This window comes from Seriola lalandi, unplaced genomic scaffold (assembly GCF_002814215.2).
Source record: "Seriola lalandi dorsalis isolate HSWRI2012SDOR001 ecotype SW California unplaced genomic scaffold, Sedor1 jcf7180002054901, whole genome shotgun sequence".
In the NCBI taxonomy this organism is placed as follows: domain Eukaryota; kingdom Metazoa; phylum Chordata; class Actinopteri; order Carangiformes; family Carangidae; genus Seriola; species Seriola lalandi.
Genome location: NW_019525453.1, coordinates 5,298,367 through 5,321,555, shown reverse-complemented (window position 1 = coordinate 5,321,555; position 23,189 = coordinate 5,298,367). Strand labels below are relative to the sequence as shown.

The following is a 23,189-nucleotide window of genomic DNA, read 5'->3' as shown; positions in this document are numbered from 1 at the left end:
GGTTTTATTTTTGTTGATCCATAAGAAGATATTTTTGTGGTTTTAAGCACCAAAAACCTTCTCAATGTAGTGTTACATCTCTCTGGAGCTCCAGTCATCTTAGCCAATCAGAAGACAGACTCTGAAGACCTTTAATTGCTACAAATAACTATTTTATTTTTCTGGTAATTTCAAAATGTAATAAAATTTTTCACAGCTCTAAAACAAATTATGATTGTACTTAGCTGAAGTCAAAATGCATCAACATTTAATGTCTGACTCAATCACCACAATTTGGTAATGGACCTCTGGATTAGATGTAAGCGCATCATTCACAAAGCTTTAATTTTAGCTTTAGAACATTTTCTAAGCGTCTGGCATTAAGGCTTTAAAAACTGATTAAGAAAACATGGAAGACTGAGCCACTTAGAGGACACAACGATTTTTGTATACAAACCAGATTTATTGGATTTCTGCTGTGTACAAATGCAGATATCAGACAGTAAGTGTGTAAAAGTAGAAGGCTGTTTGCCCAGGATGAACAGTACCGTGAGTTCAGGCAGGTTTTCATCGTGCAACCTTTTAGTGTTTTTGATGATTTATGATGCTGATTGACTTGTAGCTGTCGTTCGTTGAATCAGGATGGATAGATATAGTTTTCTGCAGATTTGGGATATATTAATTATCTAAGATCATATGAGTCGTCAATCTTTTTTTCTTTTTTTTTAATCCATACCCATCCCACATGATTCATTTTAGGCCTCATCACATAATCACACTGCAATCATAGAGTAGCTTGTCTCTGGAAGGCCCCTATGTCTACAGAGACGTACAGTATTTTCATAAAATAACATTTGTCATTTGGCTTTATATACACTCGAAGATTAAAAGCATTTCTCTAAGAAATTGCTGGTAATAAAGATTTCACCAACAGTGTGAGCTGCTCGTGTGCAACATTCAGGCTTCATGAAACATATACTGCTACACTGAGTGTGTCACCTGTCAAGAAAAACAAATCCTTCCTGCTGATGAGGTAGAGATCGGCTTTCCTCTCCATTACTACTCCAAAATGTTTTCCTTTGTCCATTTTGAAATATATGTGTGAAATGCCAAGTAGGCCTGGCTTGGCATTTTGGGACCATTCCACTGGCTCCCACACAAAAGACAAGATGGTTCAAGCTGATGTCCAGGTAGTACCAGGCTCTTCTACTGTTCAGATGGCAGACTGAAGCACAGTAACATTAGTACCTGGGATGAGGTTTTCATCCTGCCCATCAATCAGAGGGTCCCACTCATTAAAGTTCTTCTCCAGACCTGCAAACACCAGATGGTTTTTAGTTTCATTCAGAATTTCAGCAAAACATTAATTTAAAAATGTGCATTTCTCCTTGTGTGTAAAAAATGATTCAGACGTAACGTGATACTAGAAATAATCAACAAAGATTGTGAGCTTGTCATTTTTCATACCAAGGTGGCGCTGCAGAAAGGCTAGTGTTGCTCTGTTGGAGAGGTCTAAGGCGATCTCTGGGTTGATCTCTCCCTTCAGCTTCATCAGTTTACCAATCCAGTTGCCCGTCAGGAAGGTGAAGTCTGGGAAACTCTGGTGCACTGTGCCTCTGGAGGAAAAATCACATCACCATTAAGTCAGAGAAAAGAGTCACAGCTCTGTTTGCAAGCAACTTCAGCTCCGTCCGTGATACCTGATAGTGATCATTTTCCTCTGTATGATGGCCGAGTCCAGCTTCCTCATGCGGCTGATGTTCCCCGCCCACTGGAACTTCTCTGAGTTGATGAATAAGATCGGCTGCTTCACTTGAGGAAATATCTCGTCATCTAAAGGAAACATCCAGGCGTCCAGCGCTATGCCACACCTGATTTCAGAGTTGAGAAAGTTATTACAAAATTTAAAAAAAAAACACAAGGACGCACATCACTTCAATATCCAGATCTAAGATTGGCTATTGTTTCGTTTTTATGCCTCTTCAGAATAAAAACACATGAAGATGGAGGAGACCTGGATGTACTTTGTAAATCTACATACTTAAAGTTAACCTCTTTGCACAGAGCTTCAATCACTGTTGCTCCCCCAAAGGAATGCCCCATCACTGCTACCCTGCACAGATCCATGGAGTTCTGTTGGCCAAGAGAGGAAGGGAGCGAGTGATTAGCACAACATTAATGTTTCCTTGGAACCATGTCAGCTTCAGGTTCTGCCATCAAATCACAGCTGAAAGAATGAATCCGGTGATATTCTATGTTTTCCTTGTAAACAAATCACATGGAAAGACGAAAAACCAACAATTAATTCTACTAAAACGTATTGTCTGTATCCGACACCTCACTTCTACTGAGAAACTGTTGCTACGGTGCCCAGCTGTTTTAGCTAAAGAAGGAACTTTGAGACTAACTTGTTTATTGTTGGTTTCGGTCTTTTCATATTTGTTGACAAATAATTGTATCAAACAACAACAACAGCAATATAAAATACTGCCAGACTTATCCAAAGGACCCTTCCACACCAGGCCACATCTCACTCACTATGATCAGGAAGCATCACCACGTTACTCTACTACTATTATTTGACCTGAATGTTACTGAATAGAAACGATATTAGAACTACTCCAATGTCTTCAACTGAAGACTTATATAAAAACATAAGGCTGCTGTGAAAGGACCAATGTGGCGTCCTGACTGCGCCTATTTTGATGTCATGTCAACAAATCCCCTCCATCTCAGTGACAACAGTTTTTTAAGTGTTGACTGTCTTGTGTTTCTCAAAGCTTTCTTACAGGAGTCACTTTACAATGAATAAGTTCATAAGCAAATTTAAATGGTAGTCATTGATACTTAATAAGTCTATATATGTGAAAATAGGTCAAAGGATGTATGTGTTCAAAGTACCGAAAGATTTACTTAAAAAGCGAGAGTGGAAATATTTTAGGTTGTACAGTCTTTATCTTACTGATATTCAGTTACTGCAAAGGAAACAGATTTTTGATCCATTTCTATACTCAAAGTTCTCAAGTTTTCTTAAGCCAAGATTTTGTCATTTTTGGAATTTCCCCTTAACTTGGTGACGTTACACACCTGGAAAGATTAGACTGGACTGGATCATTGATTTCCTGTTTTCTTGTGTCTTGTGAGGAACACCACAATAACCCTGTACACCAGTTTTTGAAACATTTCTACCAATTCTGTTTGCTCCAATAATATTTTTTATCCTTCCTGTGTACTTAGACATTTGCTGCAGTCTTATAACGCTGCTCACTTGCTCCTGTTCATGTCACTAGTTTCTGTTGAAAAAAACAGAAATGTCTACATTTCCTTGGTTTCAGCTGTCACTAAATATTGTATCCTACTGCTCTGTTGATACTTGTGTCCTCTCTCTATGACTAAAAACTCAAAGTTGATGAAAAGATTACCTTCAGCGTCGCCCAGTCAAACTGAGTTTGCAAAACATTTTGCACTTGTATCCCTGAGTTGATTTTAGTGAGTTTATCCAGTGCCAGGATGCATTCATCTGCTCTCTGTTTCACCTGGGAGAGAAAGATTCACACACGAGGAGAAAAGGAAAACGCACAAACCAAATGTTTCAAAACTCACTCAATCAGGTGTTTGAAATTCAACATAATAATGTTTTCCAAAACAGTAAAGACAGTTGGACTGACGCCAAGATTAAAGCAGAAAAAAGCTGAAACCAGGGACAGTTCAGATAAAGGATTAGAAAATACAGTGAACAAAAAAGGATGTGGTTCAACGTCAGGCTATGTATGACTTACTCAGTATAAAATTCAGACATTGTGCAATTGAGCTGCTGTCAATACTAAACCCACAGTGATGAAAGAAGAATCATTCCTCCGCCTCCCCTTTATACAGTGACTCTAGTATATCACTGGATTTACTTTTTAATCACTTGTTACCTGTTTATTTCTGAGGGGGAATTCACTCTCTCCCTGCTGCAGAATCCTGTAGTACATCCACTCCTTCACCAGGTTGCCATGGGCTGCGGCTGATGTTTTAGCCACATTCTTATTTGCTTTCTCTGACTCACTCTTCTCGCAGAAATAAAACGTTGCTGAGGCTGACTGGTCCCTGGATTAAAGAGGAAAAGACAATGTCACAAAATTGTGATTCAAAGGGAAAGAATCAAACAAAAGAGGCAAAAATAACATTGTTTTTTTTTTTTTTATTATTATTATTTGGATCTGTTTGGAAGTTTCTCTTTGGTCAAAATTGAGTCCAAAGCTTAAACAAAAAATGGCAGATTTATAGAACAGCAACAATAAGTCGATTTATCAATTAGTTGATTGAAGGAAAATGAATCACAGACTAACATACGATTATAAATAATAAACTGAATATCTTGAAGTTTTCAACTATTAGTCAATTAAAAACAAGCAAACTGAAAACATCACACTGTGACAACTTTTTCAACATATCATGGACAAAATCATTAATCAGGAAGGTAATCTGCAGACATCAGTAATATAAATAATCGTTAGTTGCAACCCTAGAGATTAATAACTTCCTCTATTTAAACAGGAAATACTGGGGGTTTTAGCACAGGCTTCATAGTAGATAAGAAAAATGGTTCCATGAAAATAATCTGAACTCATCTCGCACACAAACTAACACACTCAAGCACAGAGTGCAGTTTAGCTGCCAACTTTGTGTTATCCTTGCTCTGACTTGCTGCCAAAGCAAATGACCTGTTGCTGAAGCTCATAATAGACGTGGCAGTAAAAAGGGCTTTTTTTTTTCTTTACGACTATTTTGACTTGTTTATGGTCAGAAACTAAACAAACTAATATGCTGCTGTGACAAAAGCAGCACTGGCTGAGTGACTGGACTGACCTCTGGCCATCACTGCAGACATGTGAAACAAAGTGTGTCTCATGTCACAGCTATAAACCAGGTCACATGCTTTTCTCTGTGGCTTTAGCCTTTAACCAGTTGCTAAAATTCAGTGAAATGTTGCGTCGACTGACATGAGTGACAGACTAACTGAGGCCATTATGTTCATCTCCATATGGTCCCCTTGTCTCTATACTGAAAAGAAATGTGATGACCTGGTTCGTACCATTGTCTGAGCACCCTTTCCACTCCTACTCACACTGATAAACAGACAGCCGCTTGCAGAGGAGACTGCTCTCTGTTACTGATGGCTTGGCTAACATTCAACTACAATCTCCTCCAACTGACACACAGCCTTATTCTTTAGTTTTTTCAGTGTATATATTATCAGCCTGCAGAAGAATATAGTTAAAACACCTCAAGATTCTACACATAACTTAGAGCAATACATCTGTTTGAATAACTGCTGTACAGCTGTCCTTCAATCCTGATTTATGTACTTAAAGAAGCTTCTTTTGTTTTTTAATTCAATGAGTACTGACTTAAACCCAGCACTCTGGACTTTACTGCAAATGAGCACTTTATTCAAAGTTTGTTTGTAGTTCATTAATTGTTAATCGTTATTGTCTTGTAGCGGTATTTTCAACTGTGTTTTGTATTTATGTCTTGCTGCAATCCCCCCCCTGGGGGACAAATAAAATCGAAACTGAACTGAAGTGAACATGAAGATAACACCCCATCCAAAAGTGTATGTGATTAAATCTTGTTCAGTTACCTGTGTTCAACAGACGCCACAATGAAACCCTGAGAGGCCAGTTCTGCACATATAGCTGAATATAAAGTCCTAAGAAACAACAAGGACATGTCAATTACACCTTTCACAGAAGGCAGGTGAGCAGAACTTCCAATTCATACTACAGCAGTATCAGAAACACATAGTTGTGTACCTAAAGGCTCCCAGGCCATGGGAGAAGATAACTAGTGGACATTTTACATTTGATTTGAATGGAGCATCCAGGTGGGCTGGGATCTTAAAGGAACCTGGAATAAACAAATGATAAAAACAAGCTTTCTTAAGCACAACACCAGAAAAATAGGTCATTTCTAATGATAATAAACATCATTTCTGCCATCACTGTTGTCAAAGTTAAATTCTTGTTGCTTGGCAAAGTAGTTAAACTGATTTAAAAAGTCTTCCCTGGATTACTGTGCAATAATAACTTTGACAAAAATAAAAATCACATGACAAAATAAGTTTCTGAGCTGATGTTCACACTGTACAGAAATGACACTTACACTGCAGTGTAATTGGAAATATTCTGATCAGGCTATAATTTGTCATAAATGAACAAAAACATGCAAAAACACTAATACGGTCTGGAAAGGCCAGTTTAACCAGCATATTTGTAATTTGAAATGTTCCACAATTTACTAATTGAAGTCAAATTACCAAAGAGGTAGTTGAAAATCCTTTCACTGAGAGTTCTGTTGATTTTCATGAAGTCTGCCAGACCGTTAAAATACTCCCTGCATGGGACCCAATCTGGTTTTTCTGCTTTTTCAGTCTCTTGACAAGGATAGTAAAGCCGGAAGAAGCTGCCCTGTTGGCAAGAAGTTCACACGATTAGGCAACTATTGTTTACTGAAATGTACGTCACAAATATCTTGTTCATGCAATGTATGTAGTTGCATTTCTTGTGTACAGATACTTGGCCATGTTGAACTTTGTAACTCTTGTTGAAATGCAGGAAGAATGACCAGTGAATGTCATAATGGAATTGATTATTAACGTATCATTGCTGCAGACTGAACAGGTTTTCCAGCAGCTAACCAAACTGTAATCATTGATTTTACAAAGATATACCTAGACGTGCTGTCTTTGTCCATTCTCATGCAACATGACTTAACATTGCCTCAGTCCATCATGGTCATGATCTCCAGGTGATCACATCACATTTCTGATGTATCCCTAGTTTGTCATATTATTTACAAGAAGCAGATAGAAGCTAGAATATCATAAAAGTGGTTCAAACTCTACCTGTGCAGTGTGGTCCATCATGAAGTCAGTGCATCCCACAGCATTGGGGCCCTTGGCTGGAGGGATCCCAAGTTGGTTACTGCAGGTGTTCCCCATGGTGAAGAAACTGAGCGTGTACCTCTTCTGCTCTGTAGAATAAAGAGACGCGTATGAGGAAGCAATAACGATGTCCTGGCAAGGATGACAGTCATGATAGACATAACATGACTTAACAAAAAAACAACTGTGGAACTGAGATTAATGCACAGATAAAATGATGACACCAATTACTGAATTCCAGCTGTGAATTTCAGCAAATTATGAACACGGCTTTTTTTCCTTTTAACCTGTACATGATTAATAATATACTATTCATTGTTACTGTTCCAGTTTGTACGATTGTTTCCTTTATAGAAGGCAAAACGAAAATGACTCAGCAGTAATTTTCATCAGGTGTAACTAACTTCACCAGATGTACCTGAGTGCGTAACGGGGTTCACAACTTCTGTCAACAACCATTCGTCACAGCTATTTTCTACTAACTACGGCTGTTTAGGAAATTATTGTGTTTGCACTGTCAATTAAAAACGTGGCATTAAAACCCCTACCTGTCCTCCCCCACTCGTAAATCCTCTTGACTAATAACTGTACAAATCCTCCATGAGAAAACATCGACCTCAGTAGATTCAAAAAGCGAGCTAACTGGGTATCTCCTGGTTAGCTGTTAGCCACAAGAACACTGTTGTAACAATTTAACAAAAGACAGGGCCTACCGGAGATACAGAAGTACTTGGTCTGCCAGTGTTACTACATCAGTTTCGCAATATTACCACGTAACTAATGTCACTTTCTCGAGATAAATGTACCGGTGTGAGTCACCGGGGAGTGGTTGAGAGGTCGGTACAGTTGGTGTTAGCTCGCCACTACTAGCATAGGAGGGGGCTAAACCAGAGCCGCTGATGGAAAGTGTTTGGTTACTACGCCGTCCTGTAGTAGTCGCCTTGCCTCGAGCTGCCTAAAAACGTCCCCCAACTTAAACTTAACACGCGTTCATACAACATATGTACGATAAAGGTTGAAGATAGCCCGCCAAGCTCATATTATGGTCATAAGTACACTTTAGGCATCTCTACGTCAGGTATCCAAAGTTCCTCGTAACACTAGATGAACTCATCTATGTACGGCTCTGGTTAGTCAGCGAACCTGATAGACAGTCTTGCTGTGTATGGGCACGTGCATTTGTTTTCGACAATTATCGACACTTCAATCGATATTTTGTTTACTATTTTGTCATGCAAAATCCTATTTTCAGGACAGTTACAAATAACCAAATACGTGCTATTTTTGTCAGTATTTGGTGCCTCTGACCTGCCTGTATGTTAAATATGAGTAAAGTTCCTCTCCACCTCTGTAGGGGGCGGTAGAGGACAAACGTCAGAAAAACACAGCGAGCGGAGAGACAAACACAGTGTGCAAGGATGCGATCTTGGAAAAGCTGACTATCATAAACACATTTATCCGTCGTTATTTGTATTAAAATGAAATTGGTGAGTAAACAACGCAACAGTAAAGAGCCAAACCAACCCTTAGTGACAATTAAAGCATTTTAGCAAATCGTTCAAGGCACCTAGTTCTGGCTAACTCTGTTAGCTTGGCAGCTAATAGCTCCCTGTCTCATTCGCTGGGGCTAACAAGTCAGCTAACAGCAAGGCTGGGTAAACTGTTTAAGCCTCTGTATGCAGTCCCCAGTGAAAGAAAATTACTGAGTCAATTTGTTGATCCATGAAAATAAAGTTAGCAATTTTCTTTTTATACTGATACAGCAAACATACGCGCAGGCTGGCACCATCTCTCCACTGTACTTACTATAATGTCGTTTTTATGCTGCTTCTACTGTGTCTGTCTGTGTGTTGGCACATCAGATTTTTCTTCCACATGCGTGTTTCTGACTGTGTGTCTTCCCTCTTGCAGTACTGTCTGTCTGGTCATCCTACATTGCCTTGCAATGTCCTCAAATTCAAATCCACCACCATCATGCTGGACTGTGGGCTTGACACCACTTCAGTCCTCAACTTCTTGCCCCTTCCTCTTGTGCACAGGTGAGTCACTGGCATCAGCAGTAGTGTTTTTATTCATTCATTTAAAGTGTCATTATTTAGACATTTTTGAGTGATACACTTGCCACTGCTCTGAATCATTCTGAATATTTAGTTTTTGTCCTATTCAGCCCTAGACTCTCCAAGCTGCCTGGCTGGGTCTCCAAGGATGGAGCAGTAAACTTGGAGAAGGTATGAGAAGCTGTTTTTCGTGTATTTGATTCACTGAGTATTGAACCTCTATCTGTATGTGAGACCACCTGGAGTCGTTTCTCTCTCTATCTATGTCTGTAAAGTTTAAATGTATTAAGATTTGTCTATAATGATGGCCCACAAAAGTACACAAACTTTCTTTCCATCTGTCCAGGAGCTGAAGGAGTGTGCAGGAAGGGTGTTTGTGGACTCGCAGCCAGAGTTCTGTCTTCCTGAGGTTGGAAACCCTACCTCTACATCACTCAAATGTGACAAATTCATGATTTTACTGCAGGAAAATACAGTGTAATGCTGACATGAATTGGGGAGCGAATCAAAGCCTGACAAAGGATAGTTTAAAGTTGTGTTCATCAGACAGTTTGATTTTAAAGGCTTTGAGAAATTACATTATTCTCTATGATATTAATCACTATGATAAAGAAAGTGTGACTGCTATAGTTGTTTTTCACTTCCATGAGCTGCAGTTAAAATGTGAATAATAATAATAAATGCTATACTTGATGTGGTAACACATATTTAGCCTAAATTACTAAACATTCCCGTTTATATCAACCGCAGAGAGAACTGCTGGATCTGTCTACCATTGATGTCATCCTGATATCCAACTACCACTGCATGATGGCCCTGCCCTACATCACTGAACGCACAGGCTTCACAGGGACGGTGTATGCCACAGAACCCACCTTGCAGATTGGCAGGTAAGGACACATATCCAGAGGTCTGAACCACTGTGTTTTGGTTTGAAGAATAATGGATGCAAGGTCTGCAAAATAAATGTCATATCTGGAACCAAAAGACAGCGGTTGGGGTTTCAGATATTTAAGAAATGCTGTTTCTTGCTGTTCTTCGCTCAGACTGCTGATGGAAGAGTTGGTGAACTTCATGGAGAGAGTTCCCAAAGCCCAGTCTGCCACCTGCTGGAAAAATAAGGAATTACAAAGGTAGGTGTACAAATTAACTACAAAAAGAAGAGTCAAGTACAAATGTTCTGTTTGTGATTTGGAAAATATTTTAGAACAAAAAAATTTGACACAAAAACAAAATCACCTACTTCTGTGTTTATTTACTTTGATTTCATTTGTACATTTTTATCACACTGTGTCATTTTACTTTCAGCTACTTTTCAACAGATGCATTTAACTTAATACTATGAAGTACAAATATATAATTAATGCTGTTGTATTAGGATGCTCCCAGGCCCGCTGAAGGATGCGGTGGAGGTGTGGACATGGAAGCGATGCTACAGTATACAGGAAGTGAACTCTGCCCTCAGTAAAGTGCAACTTGTGGGTTATTCACAGAAAGTGGTAAGAACTTCTTTTGTCCTACACACTCTGTACAGGCAAACACTAATACTGACATGGAGAATAATAAAACAAGAGTATAGTGTTCAATTAATGTAGCCCATCAGGTCAGACAGTATCTACTATTATTATTAGAGCTTTGGGGGTAACATAGAAAATACGCATTACCAAACATTATTCTTGATAAGAGAGACTCAGTTAAAAAGTAAATGTAGTTCTTGGTGTGCTTCTTTTTTTAAGTAACACTCAAAACTCTCAGAACATAAAAATCAAAGAGAAAAGAGTGTGGTTTTTTTTAAATTATTTATTTGCATATTAGAAAGAATCTTTATATTTTTCGCATGCAAGGCATTTTTCACGCTTTGAGCACAGGAATATGTTTGTTTACACGACTAAAATAGCTGTATGTGTCCTCTTTCTGTTTTTCTGTATTTGTGTGTTCCCGTGGTGATGACCTCTTCTTCTGCAGGAGTTGTTTGGAGCTGTACAGATCTCCCCTTTAAGTTCTGGCTACTCGTTGGGCAGCTCCAACTGGATCATTCAGTCACATCACGAGAAAGTGTCCTATGTGTCGGGTTCATCCCTCCTCACTACACACCCACAGGTAGGTCAACGGTCAGCTCTCCATGTGTGTTTCAGTTTTTAATCATCAGTTTTTGTCAGTGATTATTTTATGAAATCTTTGCGAAAGTATGGCATACACGTTCTGTTAATTTCACATTCTGTAAACAAATGGAAAACATATTTGCTAGATTCTTGTTTCAGTAATTTAGAGTTAATTTAGTGTCCACCCTCTTTCAGTCATTCACAACTACAGCAGTAAAATTTGCATCTATACGTTGCATTGTAGGACTGTCAGCAGGAAGTAGTGAATATGCTTTGGCCAATACTTGTTTCGTTCCGTCGTGATATATAGAGAATAAATTACAACCAGAGGAAATTAGAAATTTCCAGTGCCACTGAGATGAGATGTGTGTGAACGTCTTACTGGATAGTTTAGTTTACAAAGCTGCTCTTTCACAGGTCGGGTCATAATTTAAAGTATCTCTTCTTCTCTTCTCTCAGCCGATGGACCAAAGCTCCCTGAAGAACAGTGATGTTCTTATTCTGACAGGCCTTACACAGATGCCCACAGCCAACCCAGACGGCATGCTGGGAGAATTCTGTAGTAACCTGGGTAGGTTAAAATGTACAGAATAGATGTAATCAGTTCAGTATGAAGATACATTTCATATTGTTAAATGTCTGTTGTTTTGGACGTAAGTGTAAATAAATGATAAATACTTTCAGGTTAAAGTATCCCCATAAACACTGTTTAATTGATTGAGGAATGGCAGTGTGTGCAGTCATAGTTTAATGTTTTTAAGTATTTATTATTTGTCTTTACCTGCAGCCATGACCATTCGTGCGGGAGGCAACGTGCTGGTCCCGTGCTACTCCTCAGGAGTGATATATGACCTGCTGGAGTGTCTGTACCAGTTCATTGAGAGCGCCAGCCTGGGGACCACCCCCTTCTACTTCATCTCACCCGTCGCCAACAGCTCGCTGGAGTTCTCTCAGATCTTTGCTGAGTGGTGAGCAGGATGTTCTTATTCTAGAAATCTGTGAAATGTTACGATGATGGAGACAAAATCAAACATCAGTTACAGATACAGATTTGTCTGAGTTGGTATTTCATTCTCTAGCAAAATGTGGGTGAAGACATTCACTGAAATATCATTCACTAAATGTGTTGTGTGTACAGTATCATGCAGAATAGTTATTCGTTATTCATCGTTTGTTTTCCCTAGTATGTACAAAACTGAGTAAATGTAAATGCCGTAATTGTACTGAACTTTTGAGGGAAACAAACATCAGTGTCTGTAAGTCTGATTTTGTTACTAGAATTGCTCGCCCCCCTGTTAAGACTCTTGCTCTCGCGGGCTGCTTGAGATTTATTGTTCAATCAAAACAGTGACAGAAAAGTCGGTGTCGCTGGAGAGATCAAACATCTACTTATGTTGACTGCAGCAAAACTGAGTCACTGACTCTGTTACTGCTTCTGATTTTTCTGCCAATGTGGTGCATTGCAGCATCGCTCCACAGGATCATTCTGGGATGTTTTGATCAGGGTTATCATTTTTTTTTTTTTTTTTTCTAATTTCAGGCTTTGTCACAACAAGCAAACAAAGGTGTATCTTCCAGAGCCTCCGTTCCCTCATGCAGAGGTGAGTCTGTGGTCTCTCCTATCTCTGAAGAACAATGCTGCATTTCAGAGATAATGGATTTTCGGAAAAACCTGATTGTCAGCTAGTAAAAGGAGCGCTGACATCACCCTTCAAACCACAGTAAAAGCTTGGAGTAGGTTTCTCAAATCGTATGCAGTTATAAATCAAAATCACTTGCAGCACCTGTTGCCACCAACAGCATTGTTTAACAAGTACATTCAGAAAGTACATTTTCTTTTGCATTTTCAATTAATGAGGCTTTATTTTGAGATATTATCCTGCGTGAGTAAATTCCTTGAACCAATCAAACACTCTGTTGAAACAGGACATTGTTATCAGATGAGCCATTCAATTCAGAAAAATGTCCCAGGGGGAAATATAACCAGGAGCCACTTTAAATAAATTTGGTCCAGTGTGCAGTTTGGACGAAAGTAACAATGAACAAAACCTAACACTCTCTGTTGGACACTGTTGGCGTGCACAGCAGCACAAGATCCTGTAGTGATTTAGCATAAGCCAACAAAGTAGAGTCGCCTGCACACCTTCCACTTCAAGCAATCTTCAATAAATGAGTGTGTACACATCAGTCCTGTTTATTATGGTGATTTATGTTCAGGCAGGACTGAATACTCTGCACACATGACCTAAAGATGTTTCCTACTTTGCTGCTGGCCTGAGAAACAATGACTAGATGAGCCTCTTGTTTTTCATGTTTCACAAGTTTGTAAGATAGAAGCCAACATCACTGTTGCTTCTGCATTCACTGATCTCCTGCGTTGTTGATGTTTCAGCTGATCCAGACCAACAAGCTGAAGCACTACCCCAGTATTCACGGAGACTTCAGCAGCGAGTTCCGTCAGCCCTGTGTGGTTTTCACCGGTCATCCCTCTCTGCGCTTCGGGGACGTGGTTCACTTCATGGAGCTGTGGGGCAAATCCAGCCTCAACACCATCATCTTTACTGGTAACTACAGCTGCCGTACAAACACTGCTGTGTCATCAACTAGGCGTGAACGAGAGGACGTCATCCTGTAACTACAAAGCTTCTAAAAGCCTTTTTTCTTTCTCGTCACCAGAGCCGGACTTCTCGTACCTTGATGCCCTGGCTCCCTACCAGCCGCTGGCTATGAAGTGTGTCTACTGTCCCATTGACACACGGCTCAACTTTCACCAAGTATCAAAGCTGCTCAAGGAAGTCCAGGTATGCTGTTAACACCTAACTGTCATGTTACCGTCCCATTCACGAATGTGGTAAATGTACTGTACACTTGTTCTCCACTGATCACAGGGGTCATAAGAGACATAAGTGGATAAATACAGGTTTCCTCATTTTACAAGCAATATACACTGAAAGAGTAAATGGATTACAGCGATATGAAATTGATTTCTAATGGAGTTTATAGGAATTCTTCTTTTAAAGATGAGTTAAACACATTATAACGACTGGAAAATCACTGTGATGGTGTAGCTGAGAGATGGCTGCTCTCATGGGTTGTTTTTACACGCAACACTGGGAAGAGGAGAATTGTGTAATAAGCAAATAATGGCTGAGTCAGAAGCAGTCCTGTGGGTGAAACAGGAGAATGGAAACAATTTACAAGCTAACTGGCGAGTCACAAACAAAACAACTGAACAGTATTCGACCGGCATTAAGGGCAGAGCAGGAGGGAACGCACAACAGTGCTGCAGCAGAAAATGCACCGATCCAATTAATGTGGAGGTCACAGTGAATGCAAGATCACCTCAGTATTGTTCTTGTGTTGAGTATTTACAAAAACCTTCATTACTTAGTCAGTGATAGTCATTTTCTTTTTCTACCGTTAGCCTGAACAAGAAGAAATTCTCCAGACTATCGCTTTAAAGCAGGGGTATTCAATTCATGTATCGTTATGATAATGATACAGTGCTTCATTTTACAAAATGAAATAAAAAGTGTAGCTTGACTTTACATTTTTCTTCTTTATGATTAACTCCAACAGTTCACCAACAGTCTCAACCATTTTTATAACAAACATCTCAACACATATTGAAGTTATAATGTGTAACTTTTCCACTTTAACATGTCTAAAAGTCACTAGACCTATGTTATATATATTTTTTCAGTTGTGTATTTGCATTATCCCAAATGTTTTCAGCATTCTCAAACCTAGAGAAATACGTGATTTTAATAGGGTACCGCTCTTATCTAGTTTTAAGCCACATACCCTTTTTACACCTCGGTTGTTTTCAGCAATATATTTTAACCAGATGAAGGATTTCAGTCATCTGACGTCTGGATCTGAAGTTATCAGAGTAAAAAGCTGTGTAAATGTTAGGCAGCTCAGCTCGCAGCCGCTGGAGGTCAGAGACACAAAGAAAGACAAAGCATTCTTCACAGGAGTTCATCACTGCCCCCTCCCCCACCTCCCCCCTTGCAGCCCCTCCATGTGGTGTGTCCAGAGCAGTACACTCAGCCTCCGCTCACCCAGTCCCACCGCTCTGACCTGATGCTGGAGCTGCAGCCCCCTCCCATGCCCTACAGACGCTGCTCTGTACTCAACCTGCCCTTCAGACGCCGCTACGAACGCGTCTACATACTGCCCGAGGTGAGTCACATCACAGCAGTAACTCAGATGAATTTATTCTTCTTCAACTTGTCTAGTTAAAATGGCTTTAATGGAGTCAGGTGTCAGTGTTGAATAAAAGATAAAACCAGCACCTTCAGACACAGATGGTGAGTTCATATTTTAAATCCTCTGGTGTGTTTGCAGGAAACAGTGACATGGTGGATGAAAAGCTGTCAGAATTGAAGCTTGAAATGCATTATGGAAATATTCAAACTACTGTCAGAGAGAGCAGGTGGCCAATTTTCATGTCTGAAAGTCTGATTCTCCTTTCCCTAGCTGGCCAACTCCCTGGTGCCCTCTGAGATTAAACCCGGCGTCTCCGTGGCAACCGTGTCTGCAGTGCTACAATCCAAGGACAACAAACACACACTTCAGGTGAGTCTGAATCTGTACCACAAACTATCTATTTGAATGATTCATGTTGTGTGATCTCTCTCCAGTCAACTGATATTTTTCTGTCATGTTGCCAGTCAGTGCCCAAACCCCCCCCAGTGCCCCCCAGCAAGAAGAGAAAGCGAGTGATGGAGGAGCCCCCTGTGGTGCTGGCCCCCAAACCCCTGCTGAGTGGAGCTGTGCCCCTGGAAACTTTCCTGTCCACATTACAAAAGGTGTGACATCTGCAGACATCAGTGGAAACCTCAAGATTGTTTTTGTGGCTCCGTCCACACTATTACGTTTTCACATCTCCGTCCAGACGACCGTTTTAGCTCCATATCAGAAACAATCTCCGTCCAGACTGTCACGCCTGAAAACGCATACGTTCATGACCATTCACGTACACTGGGCGTGCGCGAGCAGGTGTAAACAGGGAGCAGATCGCCTACTCTGCAGTTGATTAGTTGCAGAAAAAACCACGAACAAGGAGCAGCTGTAGTGTTGAGGCAGTTGTAGAATTTAACTGCACAACAGCCGCTAGCAAATACAACAAGGTCAATGAGACTTGTAATTTGTTATTCTTTCGCATTCACCGCCGTCAGTCGAGGATGATGAGACCCTATCAGGGAGCGACCGTCGCTGTCTACTTCATCGTTTCCAAACATTTCGATTTTTGCCTGTCCAGACTACAGCACAACCCCGGAGTTTTCAAACTAAAAGGGGGCCAGCAGCGTTTCCAAACGTCTTGGTTTTAGGTGCTCGAAAAACAAAAAAAAGTTGTGTGGATGCCAACAAAAATGTTGCGTTTTAAAAGTAAAACGTAGTTGTGTGGACGTGGCCTGTAACAGCCAGAGGTTACAGTTAATTAGTGTTATTTACATGTCATTGGCTGCAATTTCCTGTAGCTTTAGTTTTCCCAGTGGAGCCCTGAGACTCCTAATGGCACAACTACTGTTATTAGTACTTATTTCACGGCAGATTTAAAGAAATAAAACTAAATGACTTTTTTTAATTAAATGCATAAACTTGCTCCTGCAGTAACTGTAATGTCAGATTTTACTACTGACTAGAAAATACCCTCAATCTTCCACTTGATTTTGCTTCACAAATATAAATGTAGACAGGCAGTTTAAAGTTTTGTTCAATCTCAGTTCATGTTCAGGCACCTGTGTAGGCATCCATTTTGCAAAATGACAAGAATAAAAGACATCATGTATGAAGAGTTAATTGTGTATCTCCTCATTGGCAGCATGGAATCACTGAGGTGAAAGTGGAGGAGACGGCAGACGGACACATCCTGCACCTCCAGGCAGAGGACACACTGATCCAGCTGGAGGAGGACGGGACGCACATAGTCTGTGACAACAACGAGCCGCTGCGTACCACACTGAGAGACCTGGTGCTCCGCTTCCTGCAGAAACTCTGACCTGATTCCTCTTCAAACCCTTCCTTTGGTTTGTTTTTAACAGTGTCCGTGCTTTACTGGACTGTGGACAGAAACAACATGAGGACATGAGGATGGGAGGTAAAGAGCTGTGAACTCAACTGTCCCCTAACACTGTAGAATTTACAATAGTTTTGTTTTGAAGTCCAGTTATATTTTGTAAAATAGTATTTTGTATTAAAAGATTTTTCAAAGAATGCTAGACGTCATCTCAGTGAGTCTTTCATCACTGCAACCTCATCATCTTGACAAATGAAAATCATCAGTCATGAGCTTTTCCAGAAGAGGAAATGAGAATAATCACAACAGAACCATGTACAGCAAGTTCCTCTGGTTTAATTCTATTATCATGTAATTTGTATTTTCCATAATACATCTTTAATGAAGTAACTACAATGTTATTTGCAGTTTCTGAATTTCAAGTTAAATCCAGATCTCATGTTGTCAGTTCGAGATGTTGGAAATATCCAGATGTAAAAGTTGTGCTTTAATTGGCTGCAAAATGTTCCCAGCTTTATCCGAATGAAATTTTCAGTTTGTGCTTTTCAAAAATGGACCTGCTCTCTCGTGTGCACCTCTACTGAAAAAGCCATTACAGGTTATTCTCACAGGAGGCATTTTGACCCTTCACAGCACAGGTCTAAATAACAAAATGAATGATGGCTGAATTCAGTTGAGACGCTTCGGTTTCGGGGTCCATGTACTGTGCATGCTGTCACTCCGTCGTAACTTATTGAGAAGCTTGAATACAGGGTTAATGTTATCAGTAACACCTGTGCTTTTCCTGCCATGACGGGTCGAAATGTCTGCCATGAAAGAAGCCATCAAACTGTGGATGGAGGCTTTTGGGTAGGTAGCTTGGTATATGGTGTTATAAGCAATGGCCGTAGAATTATACTTTGGATTAGTATTTTAAAACGGCGGTCTGAATACATACAGAACTTGGCATTCTTATCTGGGTAATTACATGTGGTAGATAAAAAACCTGAATGCCTGTTTCCCTGAGGTGCTCGTCTCTATTCACTGAGCAGATAAGAGATTTAATGCATCAGCTGATGGTGCACACAGTCACTGTGCCAATAGATCAGCTTTTAAAAAAAGCTGTCTGCTTTACATAATGTGTTTTTCTGCTTTGACCTGTACAAAATGTGTGTGGAGATGTCACTGCCTTCATGTCATCCCACATATTAGAGGTTGTAATAATTAAAGAAAATGCACTTTGCTTGTTATTTGTGTCAAAATATTTAATTGGTACAGGGTTTACATGCAGCTAAAATACATTTAATAATATGCTTTTAATGTACAATATCTTACAGTGTACTACATGACCATAGTTTTGATAATACAACTGTGTGCGGCAGGAGGAACATCTACTGTGGGATTGGTAAATGATCAGACGTTCAGAGGCTCAGTGACAAAAAAACACTACTTTTCCTTCAGTGACGGATACCAGACATGAACATATTCAAACAAACTTTAAATATAACTGCTCCTGCTTGTCCAGATGTGCTGTCATCGTGGTATGTTTGTTGCCTTTCAGCAGTAGTAGACATTAAAACACAGGGAACACATTTTATATGTAGTTGCTGGCAGGAAGAACCAACAAGGGGACAAAGTTGTTGGCTCCGTCGAAGATATTCTGACAGTGCATGTGTGTAACGAGGTCAGTGAGGTGTGGTCCATGTCTGTAGTTACCTTCACTACAAAAGCAAATTCATATGTGGTGTGGTTTAGTATTATGAACCCTCATCAGCTTTATCAATCCCTAACATATGACAATATTGAAATGTATTGTCCCCGCTTTGTTCTTCCTTCCAGTATTTCCACTCACAGGCAGTGCATTAGGAAGGTTTCTTTTGTGATGACATCTTTTCCTGGTGTGACCTCAGCAGGGTTATAAATTGCTTGAGAAAATGGGCTGACAATAGAGGTAGCAGGGATAATAAAGGGCAGGTTACCAGCACTCTTATGTAAACCAATTAAAGCATGGGTAGGGAACCTGACACTCTGACCCTTAGGCAGTAAAAGTCCAGCCCTGAAAAGGTTTATACAACAGTGGGGTTATTGTTAGATGTTCATTGCTGTATTTATCCCCAAAAGCTTGTGATTCCAACAACTATACTGATATGGATGGTTAATATTTTGGCTTTTACAACATCTTTTATTATAAAATTCTGAATTTTGTGAATGGAGATATGATAGAAACTGTGTGATATGGAAATATTAAAACCAATAATAATTTTGGATCAAAAAACTCTGTAATGGGAAAGGGGTTTTATCTTTAATGATGAAGTCAGAGAATGCAGTTCCCCTCACCTCTATGGAGTTTTATAATGCCTTTTGAGTTCATTGTTTTGGTTTTCTGGTCTCCAACTTTACTGTTTTGGTTCACTCTCACAGCTCTCATAAAAACATTTTGTACCTCAGGCAGCTGTTTTCTATGAAACATGCACTGCACCAAACACCAGACCAGCAATGTTAGCAACTAGCTGGTGAGCATAACGAAGCATTTAGCAGCTAAAGGGGCAAATGTATTTTCTCTGGATCTAGTGGAGACCACAACAGAGCTAGAAAAGAGAGTGAAAGGAGTGAATGTTGGACTTGCATTCATCAGGTGGCCAGAAACAGAACTCGAAAAGAATGCTAACAAGTTTGCCGCATCTCTCTGAAAAGGTGATAATATGTTACTGTTTTGATGGCAATTTGTTTCTGCTGTACCCAAGTGGCCAGAAATAAACATTGTTATTGCAGCTTTAAAGAGAAGGTGAGAAATATGGTACAGATTTATTGTGAGTAAAATGTAGGAATCCCTGTTTTTCTTCCAAGATTAAAGTCTATGCTGCACTCGGGGTGAATTTTGCCCATGGCTGCCTAGAGAGTTGATTCATATACGATCATCTGAGTGGGGCTTCAACCTGATGAATGTGTCCTCAGCGGTTTTGAAGTTTCTGCTTGTCCTCTACTTGGACTCTTTCTCAGCGTCCAGCATTGCAGAATGGATACCCAGCTTCTTTAACTCGTCCACCAGATCTCCGTTCTGGTGCATCTGGAGCAAGATGTCGCAGCCTCCCACAAACTCGCCATTGAAGTACACCTGAGGGATCGTGGGCCAGTTGGAGAAGTCCTTTACTCCTGCAGGAGATGGAAGGTATGAGTGTCAAAAACAAATATAAAGAATCACTGGAGGAGATCTTAACAGCAGCTAGTGATGAAAGGGTAGTTTGTATGTTATAAACAGAAGAATTGAGTAGTTGACGTTGGCAGTGTTAGAGATCATAACAGAAACTCCGCCTACAGCAATGACAAATCCACAAATAAATAGTTTATAAAGCTCAGCATTAGATTGAATAAGTACTTTTTTGTAGCCTGTGTGAACATATATTAAGCTGCCCTCTTTTGATTAATATTAGAAATAAATAACATTATGACAGCATCCAAATTTAGAAGACTATGTGTGATGGATGGTGCCGACTGGGTGTGCTGCCTTATAAGAGCTTGTACAGTAGGATTACCCCTTTAAATGTGAGCAGAGCTGGTCGAAAACTAAAACTAAAACTTACTGCCAAATATTAATAATAAAGTGTTGTTAAAATAGTACTCCACAAATTCTCTTATTCACATACTTTGCCTTTAACAGTTGTGAGTCCCCAAATGTTTTAAGAGCACAATGCTTAATCCCTGGAGTTCCCCTTTAGTAATACATCTGTGAAATGCTTTCTGAGGTTTTATACAACTGTATTGACAACAGTTACAGCACTTGCCTTGAAAAGTTAGGCATTTTACATTCACTGTTAGGAAATTCTTAGCTTTTGGCACTCTTACAATTAACATCCTGCCCGTCTGACCCCATGAACCACAGTCCTGGGAAATAAAAGGGACACAATGAGACTCAAACTGCACTACAACCGAGCATCATGGGGTATTTAACTGTTTACGGCTTGTAATGTGGCCGTAATGTAGTACTGCTCTTTCTAAACGTATTAAATAGCATTATCTGCCCCAATTTAACCCTGAAAAACCAACTACCCTATTCAGTCAGTCTGTCCTTCTCACCTTACTGTATGTCAACACTAGGCATTACTCTGCTGTTGCGACATTAGCCTCTATTGACATCTCATTAAAAGGTCAGTGCTGATGTAACTGGAAGAAAGCATTTCCTGGTTCCTCAACATGTCTAAAACAGACGAGACTCCTGTCATGACAAAATATGGTGTAGAATATAAGTTTTGCTAGAATAGCCAAAAGGTTGGTGGAAAAGATGGTGTAACGTCTGTCCTGAAGCACCACACCCTCTGGTCCTGCTGCAGAGCACTGATAAAAACCTAACATGAAATCTCAAAAAATACCTTGTAAGAGCCGTTGACAAAGGGCTGATAAGTATGTTTTGTTTGAATAAGAACAATTGGGCTAAATGGTGTAATAGAAAGACAACTAACGGGCTATTAAAGACATAAACACAGGGTAACACAAGTATAAGCAATGTTTCCACTTATTTATTATTAAGAAGTCTGGTTAAAAGTTAAACTGAGGTGACAAACTTGTTGCTGTCATGTCGTGGAGGGTTCACTGAAGTTTACTGACCTTGTCTGAGGTCCTGGTCATCCAACACGTTGTACGCGGCGTAGTCGTCCACCCCGTGCATCCGGAGGATCTGAACCACGGCGTTACTGAAGCCGCACATGGGCTGTGCCGGAGTCCCCTTCATAAACACCACCACTTTGTCCTTCTTCACCATCTCACCAAGGTCTTTTTGGTTATCCGCCGCCGCGCACAGAAGCCGGGCCGGGGCCGACAACACGCGACCGTCGGCTTGTCTGGGGAGAAAGACCGCTGCCCCAGACCGCAGACACCGAGCAGTAGATCTAAGTAAGCTGTTCATGATATTTGGTTTGTTATATCTTTATATAAATAGAAGAAATGTCGTCTAAAGTGACTAACTTGCTTGTCTACACGCCGGAGTGAAACCAGTCAGTCAACACACTTCACGCACATTCGCGAGAAGGGGCGGGACCTGAACGTCGATTGGACAGATGCGGCAAAACAAAATCTAATCTGATTTGCAGTTGGTAAAGCCACACGTCAGTTACATCAGTTACACAAGGCTTGACTTTCAATAAGACGATTTAATAAAAGTAAATTAATGTCACCACAGTCAGTATCGCATACTGATTCACTTTTGTATTTTCTTTGGAAAAACAAATACTAAAAGTAAAATAAAATAATTATTTCCAGGTTACAGCAGCCCTCAAGTACTTCCGAGGCGACGTGAAAAGGCAGGAAGAACACTGCGACGATTTGAAAGATGGCGGCGCACACACAAAAGAATAACAAACCGGGGAAACCTGGGGGAAAAGAGGCTCAGCCTCTGATAATCGCCAAAACCCCGGCGGAGGAACAGCGTCTGAAGTTAGAAAGGTTGATGCGCAATCCTGATAAACTTGCTCCCATCCCGGACCGACCGAAAGAATGGAACCCGCGGGCTCCGCCGGAGTTCGTCCGGGATGTGATGGGCTCCAGCGCCGGCGCAGGCAGCGGCGAGTTCCATGTTTATCGGCACCTCCGCCGCAGAGAGTACCAGAGACAGGACTTTCTGGACAAGATGGCAGAGAAGGTAGATAAGGACCTGGACTATCTGGATAAGGTGGAACAAAACAAACAGGCTGCCGACGAGAGGACGGCCAAGCGCAGGAAGAAGCGCGAAAAGCTGAAGCAGAAGAAGCTGATGGCAAAGAAGGCAAAACTGGAAACTAAAAATAAGAAAGAAGACGACGCCGACAAGAGCTCGGAGTCCAGTGAAGAAGAAGAAGAAGAAGAGGAGGAGGAGGAGGAAAGAGAGGCTGAGGACGATGCAGAGGCCCCAAGCTTCATCATGGGGAAGAAATGACTCTGGCCTGCAGTGAGTGGGTGAGACATGACGAAGTCATGGGGGAGATGGACACAGCCTCACAAAGCAAGACATTTGGATCCCGTTGAAGAGCCCTGTACAAAAGGAAGCAAAGTGATCCACTGCAAAGACGGAAAAACTGAACTGGTGGACCCTGTTTTACCTTTGGACTGGGCGGACTGCCTAGTTTAATAGGCAGGACCCCCCCGCC

The 23,189-nt window shown here is 40.6% G+C and overlaps 4 protein-coding genes across 5 annotated transcripts; 2 read left to right on the top strand and 2 right to left on the bottom strand.

Annotated features, from left to right (window-relative positions):
- Positions 1-421: 421 nt before the first annotated feature.
- Positions 422-7,788, bottom strand: pla2g7 (phospholipase A2, group VII (platelet-activating factor acetylhydrolase, plasma)). Of its 2 annotated transcripts, none has more exons than XM_023430294.2 (11): positions 7,459-7,788; positions 6,872-6,999; positions 6,284-6,434; positions 5,781-5,874; positions 5,609-5,677; positions 3,900-4,071; positions 3,402-3,515; positions 2,021-2,112; positions 1,680-1,850; positions 1,447-1,595; positions 422-1,293 (listed from the first exon to the last, which is right to left on the bottom strand). In XM_023430294.2, exons 1-11 carry the CDS (start codon positions 7,520-7,522, stop codon positions 1,193-1,195), a joined length of 1,305 nt encoding a protein of 434 aa, XP_023286062.1. In that variant the 5' UTR covers positions 7,523-7,788; the 3' UTR covers positions 422-1,192. The 2 variants fall into 2 exon arrangements, with proteins under 2 accessions (XP_023286062.1, XP_023286063.1); XM_023430295.2 differs by having other exon boundaries at positions 7,624-7,786.
- Positions 7,789-8,287: 499 nt separating this feature from the next.
- On the top strand, positions 8,288-18,316 carry ints9 (integrator complex subunit 9). The gene is made up of 17 exons (XM_023430172.2): positions 8,288-8,397; positions 8,822-8,949; positions 9,078-9,138; positions 9,314-9,376; positions 9,718-9,857; positions 10,014-10,100; positions 10,346-10,466; positions 10,933-11,067; positions 11,529-11,640; positions 11,857-12,037; positions 12,610-12,670; positions 13,462-13,633; positions 13,746-13,870; positions 15,087-15,254; positions 15,552-15,650; positions 15,746-15,883; positions 16,900-18,316. Exons 1-17 carry the CDS (start codon positions 8,389-8,391, stop codon positions 17,074-17,076), a joined length of 1,977 nt encoding a protein of 658 aa, XP_023285940.1. The 5' UTR covers positions 8,288-8,388; the 3' UTR covers positions 17,077-18,316.
- glrx5 (glutaredoxin 5 homolog (S. cerevisiae)) lies at positions 18,313-22,097 on the bottom strand. The gene is made up of 2 exons (XM_023429931.2): positions 21,676-22,097; positions 18,313-20,226 (listed from the first exon to the last, which is right to left on the bottom strand). Exons 1-2 carry the CDS (start codon positions 21,971-21,973, stop codon positions 20,054-20,056), a joined length of 471 nt encoding a protein of 156 aa, XP_023285699.1. The 5' UTR covers positions 21,974-22,097; the 3' UTR covers positions 18,313-20,053.
- prkrip1 (PRKR interacting protein 1) lies at positions 22,023-23,083 on the top strand. Its single transcript, XM_023429930.2, has 2 exons — positions 22,023-22,160; positions 22,327-23,083. Exon 2 carries the CDS (start codon positions 22,397-22,399, stop codon positions 22,976-22,978), a length of 582 nt encoding a protein of 193 aa, XP_023285698.1. The 5' UTR covers positions 22,023-22,160; positions 22,327-22,396; the 3' UTR covers positions 22,979-23,083.
- The last annotated feature ends 106 nt before the right edge of the window (positions 23,084-23,189 follow it).

Bases quoted from the DNA above. Each gene is read 5' to 3' on its own strand.
- ints9 (XM_023430172.2), top strand. The intron at 9,139-9,313 runs GTATGAGAAGCT...CCATCTGTCCAG, and splicing joins GAGCAGTAAACTTGGAGAAG to GAGCTGAAGGAGTGTGCAGG. The intron at 13,871-15,086 runs GTATGCTGTTAA...CCCCCCTTGCAG, and splicing joins AGCTGCTCAAGGAAGTCCAG to CCCCTCCATGTGGTGTGTCC.
- glrx5 (XM_023429931.2), bottom strand. From the start codon at position 21,973: ATGAACAGCTTACTTAGATCTACTGCTCGGTGTCTGCGGTCTGGGGCA. The intron at 20,227-21,675 runs GTCAGTAAACTT...CATCTCCTGCAG, and splicing joins TGACCAGGACCTCAGACAAG to GAGTAAAGGACTTCTCCAAC.
- prkrip1 (XM_023429930.2), top strand. From the start codon at position 22,397: ATGGCGGCGCACACACAAAAGAATAACAAACCGGGGAAACCTGGGGGA.
- pla2g7 (XM_023430294.2), bottom strand. From the start codon at position 7,522: ATGTTTTCTCATGGAGGATTTGTACAGTTATTAGTCAAGAGGATTTAC. The intron at 5,678-5,780 runs GTACACAACTAT...GTTGTTTCTTAG, and splicing joins CATGGCCTGGGAGCCTTTAG to GACTTTATATTCAGCTATAT. The intron at 3,516-3,899 runs GTAACAAGTGAT...TTTCTCTCCCAG, and splicing joins TCCCCCTCAGAAATAAACAG to GTGAAACAGAGAGCAGATGA.